Source organism: Microtus oregoni, unplaced genomic scaffold, assembly GCF_018167655.1.
Source record: "Microtus oregoni isolate MIOR12 unplaced genomic scaffold, Mior012 000065F_ref0000479, whole genome shotgun sequence".
Lineage (NCBI taxonomy): Eukaryota > Metazoa > Chordata > Mammalia > Rodentia > Cricetidae > Microtus > Microtus oregoni.
Genome location: NW_024543875.1, coordinates 10,323,428 through 10,332,429, shown reverse-complemented (window position 1 = coordinate 10,332,429; position 9,002 = coordinate 10,323,428). Strand labels below are relative to the sequence as shown.

Below are 9,002 nucleotides of genomic sequence, written 5' to 3'. Positions count from 1 at the left end.
TTGAAAAGGTCCATGCGGTGCATCTTGGCTTATCTGTGCCCTTCTGGGGCTGCCTGAGGATAGGTGGACTTACTTCCTAGGCTCCAGGCTGAGGGTGGCAGTAACTCAATCAGTAAACTGCTTCATGGGCCAGCTGTATGCTTTGAGGGGCAGCAGGATGTACCTGGAGGAGGGTCACTTCCAGAAGAGAGAGTTCTGGAAGATGGAACCCGAGAGCAGTCTCATAAGAACCTGCCTTCTGGGTAAGATGATCGGCACTCATGTATAATGGAGAGAAACCTATCCTCTGTACCCAGAGCTCCGTGGACTGCCCCAGCTCTGCCCTCCCCAGGACCAACCCTGGTCACGGCATTGTCCAGTGTTCTCATGGGCTGGGAAGCTCAGGTGTCTCCTTAGAAGTGGGCCCCTACTTGCCCTCAGAGTGGCCTGGAGGGGTTGCGAGTGCCAGCCCCCCCCCCATTGTGAGGCCAGGTGGGAAGTGGATGCCAGGGCATGGTGTCACTTGAGTCTCTGCAAAGGGGTGTGGAGGAAGGAGGAGAGAGGACGACCTTCTCATTTTCATCAACAAGTGATAGATCTCAAGAAGAAGCCCCGGGGGCAGGTGCAGAATGAGAGGAGGTGGCCCAGAATGAGCAGGGAACAGAGAGGGGGGAAAGTAAAGAAAAAGAAAAAAAGCGCTGTGTTGGGTTGAGGGACCAGAGAGGAGAAAAGTGGGACAGTGCTTTGGGATGGGGGACCCAGGAGACCTAGGGAACAAGGCCAGATCCATCCGGACCTGAAGCCCTAGGAGGGCTCCGCAGTTCTCTGAGTGAGAGGCACAGGTCTAGGGAAGAGGTGGAGTTAGACCGGTGAGTGTACCGGGTCCCACAAGAGGCAGGCAGCAAAATGATGCCCCAGAAGAAAAAGCGGAGGAAGAAAGACATCGACTTTCTGGGCCTGTACGAGGAGGAGCTGCTGAACTACAACTCAGAGGATGACGAAGACGAGCTGGAACATGAGTACTACAAGGCAAAGGGTGCGAGCTGCCTGTGGGGTGGTGGGGTCTGTTCCTCTGTCCACTGCTTCCCTCTGAGTCTGGGGGTTAGGGAGTGCAGGGCACAGGGCGCAGGGCACAGGAGAAGAGGGAGGGCTCCCGGGTTCCTGGGCTCCCATGAAGCAGAATAGGGTAGCAGTTCTGGGACTGCCTCGCAATGCACACGGTACAGGACCAGAAGTACCAAGAAGAGTACTTACCTTTGGGCGCGCGGGTGGAACCGCTGATCGAGACCAGAGCGGGAGCGTTTCTAGCCCCCACAGAGCTCCTTCATACCTCTGCCAGACCTAATAAGTCTCTGAATCTATCCCCAGGAGCCGCTTTTTCCTATTCTTTAACTTCATATAAATGGAGTCACACAGTATATACTCTTTGGGGAGCCGGGGTTTTCCTCTGTAGCTCAGTTCCTCTGACTATTTACGATGTAGCCAAGTCTAGTCTTGACTCTCAGAAGTCCTCATGCCTTAGGTGCCTGGCGCTGGGATTACAGGGGTGAGATATGTATTTTGCTGTGTGTATATTTTTGGGTCTATCGTTTTTCTCACGTGACATCCCACCTGAGAGGTGTGTGCCTGCTGTGACATGATACATAGTTTTTCTTTTCAGGCACGAATAAGATTGCATGTTATAAACACATCACTGGTGATTTGACGATTCTCCTGTCGAATTCCTTACACCTTATTTGTGTACTATGGTGAATAAAGAGGCTACAGATCTTGGACATTTGCACACTCGTTTCTCCTGGAATTAAAATTGGAAGCTGAAGTGCTAGGTTACAGGGTGAACATCTGTTCACCTATCGGTGCGTAGAGCCTCTAATGCACCCCCATTACATACAAGAGGGGCAGTAGATTCACGTTCTGCCGACGCTGGTATTGTCAGTTCTCTTTATTCCTGCCATCCTGGTGGGTGTCTGGTGGTGTTTTTCTGGGGTTTTCATTTCCCTGATGAATGATGGGGCCGAACGTGTTTATTTGCACATCTCCTGTATTTGGTGGCCATTCAGACACCTTTGATGACGCATTAAGACATTTTTGCACTTTTCAGCATTGCTGAAACTTATTATAGAGTACATCTATTTTAAATGTCCTACTCAATTAGTATTATACCCGTGTGATTAGTCAATGTGAAGAATATTTACATTAGAGAGAGCATTGTTCCCTGCCAGCTTCCTGTTCCAAGCAGCCACTCTTCAGCCTCCTGTTAAAGTAGGTCCTATTTGCTATTGATGGCTTCCCATGAATAGCATTGTAAAGAATGAGTGTTTCTTAGTCTACATATGTGCTACATAGCATGTGCCAACAGCGTGTTGCTTTTCACGGCTGAGTGGTACCCAGGGTGTGGGTATACTGCGGATTGTTAACCCATTCACCTGCTGATAGACATTTAGGTGGTTTCTCATTCAGCTCTGCTCAGAGTAAGCTATTATGAACATTGAGTTCATGGGTTTCTATGCATCTGTGTGTCTGTTTTGGTCTCTCTCGGGTCAAAACCTAAAACTGGAAGTTTTAGATCTTATGATAAGTGATTGTCTATCTTTTAAAGACTTGTGTGTTAAAAGTATGCAGTCCCCGTCTGATTTGTTGATGTGAATTATTCATACTTTCTGGGTATGAGTCTTTTGTTGGATGTATTCCAGGTGCCATATTTTCATCTGTGACTCACTGTCATTTCCTTGATGGCCTTAACTATAATTAAATTCAGATGAGCAACTTCTATATGGCGAGTGTCTGACTTTAGGAGTAGCCGTGCACTCCTGAGGGAGCTAGCGAGTCAACTCCCACACCTCCTGGAGCCCATATCTTCCTCTTCTCTAAGTCTTTTTGGGTCTCTTTCTACAAATTTCCAATGACGTGGCCCTGGCCTTTCCATCGAGCTGGCCGTTCTCCTGTACTGTATCAGCTTGACACAGAGATGCCCCTGTGCACACACAGATAATGCGGGCAGCACTTGTGGCTGCCCTGATGCTGAACAGTTTACCCCGAGGTGCAGGCTGTGATGTCTCAAGCCTTGTCACAAGTCTCATGAGAGGCAGAGTCCAAACGCATGGACTGCTTTCCTTCCCCACGCATGGCTCCTCTGCCGAGCTTTGTCAGAACTGGGGATATCCAGTGTTCCTCTCAGCTCCAGACACTGCAGATCCCATTCTTCACAGGCAAGGACCAGAGATGCCCCTGAAGGGATTCAGAATTAACCTCATGCCATGTTCATGATGCTTGAGCTAATACACTGTCTGCCAAAGGAACAGGTGCTAGTTTTTGGACGAAATGGGCTTTGTTTGCATGAACAATAGCTTCAAAAAAGAAAGGCTATTTATTATCTTATATGTGTCAGGGTCTCTACATTCTCAATTCCCAGAATAGTTCTGCAAAGCAGATATTTCTATCCAGTCTTATAGGCAGGTAGCTACTTGTAAAGAGCCACCCTGGTTCTAATGGCTACTTCTAGATCTCTGTGGCATTGTGTGACGTTGATGCCCAACACTTTGCCTCAGCATGCAGAGGCTTGTGGGTTTGCAGTGAGATGGATAATAATCAGAACACACCTTCTCCGGGCCCAGAATGCTACAGTTGCTCAGAAGGATTGATTCTACTCTCCACTATCCACCTCTCAACTTTGCTACTTTGTATGTGGGACAAAACCTTCCTGCAGAATGGGCTGCAGATGGGTAGTATTGAAAGATGAATGTTAAACCCTCAAACGGTAACTCAATCCACAAGACCTCCTCAAGAGAGCTCGAATATACTCTGCAGTGGGCAATCTGTTCTAAAGACCAGAAGTAGGAATGAGATTAGCTTTACAGCAATGATCAAGTGTGATGAGGGGCACGAAGCCCCTAGCTCAGGGCTAGGTACGTAGTAAATCATCAGTCAGTGCTGGTTGTGATACAGTTTCAAGCATTTGATGTTTGTACACTTCCATAATGTGGTGAACAGCTGACCTGGGCCCCGAAGATTTCAAATACCATTTCCCACATTTGACCAGCTCTCCACATTGCAAATTCCTCCTTCCCAACGCAGTCATTTCCTTTTGATTAGCCTTCCTCCCTGCACACACGTGTGGTCGGTCCCCTGAATCAGCGTCTCCAGCCCACCACTGACTCAGAAGTGAGTCTCTTCCTAAAACACGCTGGGGAAGCACACTTCATTGGGAGATAGGAATAGCAGCTGGATAGGTTGGTGTGTGGTTGTTCCCACTTCTCAGCAGAGGTGATGTGGCTCTGGGGGTGGCTGACTGCAACAACCCTGTTCAGGCCGGGTCTGTGCTAGATTCTGGGAGTTGATTCCAAAAATGGATTCAAGATACATTCCCAAAGTTTCGCCAACACTCCTGGATGCTGAATGCCCCTGCTCATCCTACCCAGTCCCCTTGGTTATAACAGATCCTTCCTGTCTTAGTTAAGTTTCTGTTGTGGCAAAGAGACACCATGGCCACAGTGACTCTTATAAAGGAAAACCTTCCACTGGGACTGGCTTACAGTTCAGAGATTTAGTTTACTGTCCTCATGGCAGGAAACATGACAGGCGCTAGAGAAGGAGTTGAGAATTTTACATCTAGATTGGCAGGCGGCAGGAAGAGAGAGACACTGGACCTGGCTTGAGCTTCTGAAACCTCAAAGCCCACCCCCAGGGACACACTTCCGCCAGCAAGGTCACGCCTACACCAACAAGGCCACATGTCTCAATCCTTACAAATAATGCCACTCCATGTGAGTCTATGGGGTCATTTTCATTCCAACCACCACACTGATCTTGAGATGTTCTCCCTCAGGAAGTACGCAGGTGCTGACACCCTGACCAGGAACAGTGTTGGCAACAAGCCATGCAAGCTTCAAAAGGACCATTGGCAGGGAACTCAGTGTCACTGCCAAAGACACAGCCCTTGGGGGATTAACCCATGCAGAATGAAGCTGGCCTTGTCTCTACGCTTTCAGATTCCTCTGCAAAAGCAGTGTCTGGCACCGACTGTGAGTTTCGGTCTAGAGTTAGTGTGGGTTTGACCTGGTTCAGGATTGTGAGAATGGGATTCTGGGTTCTCTTCTGAGCCTGCAATCTGTTTTTTTTTTCTCCTCTAGTGTATGAGGTGGTCACAGCCACAGGGGATGTTCGTGGTGCAGGGACAGATGCCAATGTGTTCATCACAATCTTTGGAGAGAATGGGCTCTCTCCCAAGCTCCATCTCACCAGCAAGTGAGTACTGCTTTGGTTTGTGGGGATCCTGGGAGATTAGTTTGGTTGGCCAAGTTCTAGAACTCAGGGGTGGCCTTCTTCTCTGTAGAGGCGAACAGTTAGATCACAGCCATGTTGAATGACAAGATTTCTCTGTCAACAATCCAAATATCATCTTGAGGATTTCCCAGTGCTTTCCTTCCAATTCTCCTTTGTCCCATTCTAGATTTTTATAAACAGTAATGTCTAGTTTAGATCTCCCAAGGGATACCCATGAGTATCCCTTGATATTGGAGAATAAGCAATCTAGTTGAGGAAAAGTTCCACAGCTATTTAAATCTACTAACCTGGTCCATTCATAGGAAAACTGAGGCCGAGGAAGAAGCTCACAGACCTTCAGGTTTTGTGTGTGTGTGTGTGTGTGTGTGTGTGTGTGTGTATGTGTATGTGAGAAACGGTCCTTCATTGACATTGGTGCTACAGACATTTTAATTGATGACACGAATCTGTGGCCCTGGAGAGTTGTTCCACAGGTTCTGGTCCCTAAGGTTTGTGGCCTGGGACCTCTAGAGGACAAGAGGTGAAGTTATAGAGAGGTGGCGTGGCCATGCTAGGAGACCGCAACACTGCACTTTGCAGAGTGACCAGTCTTGTGATGTGTGAGTCCTAAGCCCACACAGCAATGCTGAGATGAGCATAACCCCTTCTTTTGTCCATTTCTGCAGAACAGGGTACCCGCCTCCTTGCACTACTCATACTGCACGTGACTCTCGTGGAAGTCTTTCCCTCCTGTGACGTGGGCACGGTAAAGGGAATACATGAAATATTCATCCTTTTTGCCATGCATCCTCCCAGAGGAAGGAGATGCTCTGGGAAGATGGCCAGCTGGTTTTTGTGGTCCCCAGACTGTCGTGGGTTCTCACAGTCTTTCCTCCTTTTACATACCCAGCATCCTTTGCTTCTTCCCTCCTGCTTATCAGTTTACCAAACTTTCTTTCGGGGAGGCCCAGATCATTGATGTAACACACCAAGAGAGAAGGGTTGTCACTGAGCCCGCTTCTCCAGATTAGCCTAGGGACAGGAGTCGGCAATCCAGAGACCACTGGGGTCTATTGGGGAGGCTCCGGGAGAGAATCTCTGCCTAGGTCTGTGTCATGCTTGAGGCTGGGAAGCAAAAATAAGTGAGCAGACAGGAGCTCCATCTGCTAGTCAGGGCAGCTTGACAGCAGCGTGAGGGTGGACCTGGGTGGGGATAGAAGCTGGGTGCTGCTGAGACTAGAGAGTACTGTGAAGGGAGGTGTTGGATCTGCAGTGGAGGTGCAATTGGGTTTCCTGGGCCCCTGTACTTGTCCTGGGTCATAAAGAATAGGCAGAACTCGGTAGACACCTGAAATGTGTAGTCAGAGTGACACTTCACAGGGAAAGATACAACCTAAGTCTTCAGTGCTGAAATGAATGAGGATAAGAGAGGAATACAAAAGATGGGTTAGACCCAGAGAGACTGCAAGGCTTGTGGACAGGGAAAGTGCTCTAGGTGGGCCCAGATGGAACTGCCAGTGAGAACCATGTTGCTGTCTTGAAGCATACGGGAAAGGCTAGAGGCCAGACTGGAAGGCCTTGCCTGAAAGCCAGTCAGTGGATACTGAGTTGACAGTGGCAGCTGATGTCACCTTAACTGTGAGCAAGAGGCCAGGATCTGGCTGCGGTGAGACATTGGGGGAAAAGGCTACAAAGACAGCTGTGCAAAATTCTGCTCACGACACCACTGCCACTCAGCTGGAAACTGAGTTCAGGAGGGGACTGTAATTTGCTGAAGGTTTGGGATGTGTCACACATGGGTGGCAGCTGAGGTTACTTCTGAGTCCCCATGTAATGCAAGATGTGCTGCCTCCTGCTCTGTCTCTTCGCACTTCATTGTCTGCCCGGTCCTCTTCCTCACACTCAAACCAGACCCACTGAGTTACCTGCAGCACGGATCCTTGTATACATGCATGTGTCCACGTGCGTAGCACACACGCACACACACACACACACGCTTTTGTATGTAAGACTTCTCCGGTAGCTCTGGGCCTGAGAAAGGGTTCACACTGACCAATGCAAACAAATGAGTTGCAGCTCCCCCGTATTAAAATTCAACCTTGATCTTTCTTGGCACTTCTCCCAAACCCTTTCCATAGCCTCTGGCCGCATCTCTCATCTCTTGTCTCCTGTCCTCCCTTTTTCTGTTTCAGCCTGATTTGAGCTCATTCCTGTGCCCTTTCCTGTATCCTAGAACACAGAATCCCACATGGCTTAGCAGGATTCACCCCTCACCCAATATAACACAATTCCTATTTCAAGAAGATCTTTACTATCTGATTCCTAGGCAGCCAAGATGACATTCACTTAGTTCCCACACAGAAACCCTCCCCCAATCTCTACCCCAGTGAGGTCTCTACAAAATGATCCCAGGAGGCTACGAGTTAAAGATATGGCAAAAGGATGGGGTTTCATGTATGTTACGAATGCTGTCTTTCCTGCTGAGAATCCACACCCCAGTGTGTGAGAGAGTCCCTGGCATTTTAGTCTGGAGGCTCTGCCTATTTGGTGGCTAAGATGCCAGGTACAGCCTTCTGAGGCTCTCTCTGGGCGAAGTCCCTGCTGAGCGATGATGGGAGCAGGGGGCTTTATTTGTTGCCAGAGCTATGATGGGGTTCTCATCTCGCTGGGAAACGCGAGGAGCCTGCACTTTTGTTTCCTTTGGGATTTCTAACCCAGCCTTGGTCAGTTTTCTACAGCATTTGCATCCTGACTTTCTGCAAGTGGGCATTTCAGATCCGATCCCAGAGTGGGCAGGGCTGGGGTTTGTTTGAGATGGTCCCAGTCTTTCCCTGAGAACGGACAGGTACCAATGGAGTTTGTCTGCAGCCCTTTCTTCTCTGAAGATGGAGTTTTCCTGTAAGCCAGAAACAGGTTGGTCTCCATGGGCGACTTTAACATCACATTTGAGCAGATACCATCCCAGCCCCCAACAAAGCGGCCTTGAGTGTCCCCGCCTGTGTTGGTCAGGCGGAGCTTCCCTGCCCGCCCCCTGTTTCTCTGTTCCCCAGGCTGTGGCTGCACAGTAGCATGGGCTGATTTCAGTAAGTACAATGGAGTATGGCAAGGCTTTAGGGCTCAGGGCAGCTTTCAGAATTTCTTTCCCAGAGTCCTCCTCAGAGGCGCCTCGGAAACCCAGCTGCCTCATCATTGGCTGAAATGGTCCGGGGACACCGCCCCCCCCCTGCCCTCTACTTCCTGTAACCTGTTTCCCAGGTTCCTTGTGCCTTTAGGTGACACCGACCATCCTCAGACCTTCAGAGACTGTGCCCCGGGGCAGCCCATGAGCTGCGTTGGGTGTCAGGAGGTGCGGCGAGGGGTCCTGAAGCATGGGGACTCACAAAAGCAGTATGGGTTCCTTTCGGAATATGTGAAAATTTATATAGATAAGCACAAATAAGACTTTATAGTCTTAGCCTCTAGATGTGACATTGTATATTTGTGTAAATTTTCCCACTCGCTGTTTTTAAATGAAGATGATGTCCCATTTGTATCAATTGTTCTGCTCTCAGATTCTATCTTAATATATTTTTTAAGCTTATAAACTTCATGTTATTTTTATAATAGGATCCTTAATAGCTACAAAGTGTTCAATCATATAGCGTCTATTCCTTAGGGTGTTTACTGAATGCAGAAATTTTTGTTGATTTATTCTAAAAAGCTATTACTTTGTGTCAAAGAGAAAATACCATTTATTCATTTTTTTCTGTTTCTCATTCACA

The 9,002-nt window shown here is 48.6% G+C and overlaps 1 protein-coding gene across 3 annotated transcripts in view; it reads left to right on the top strand.

The window, feature by feature from the left end:
* Positions 1 to 885: 885 nt before the first annotated feature.
* Loxhd1 (lipoxygenase homology PLAT domains 1) overlaps positions 886 to 9,002 on the top strand; it is a 135,974-nt gene continuing 127,857 nt past the window's right edge. For all 3 annotated transcript variants that reach the window (XM_041640897.1, XM_041640896.1, XM_041640895.1), the window contains exons 1-2: positions 886 to 1,015; positions 5,109 to 5,223. In XM_041640897.1, the coding sequence (XP_041496831.1) occupies positions 886 to 1,015; positions 5,109 to 5,223 (245 nt within the window). The remainder of the gene's footprint in view (positions 1,016 to 5,108; positions 5,224 to 9,002) is intronic.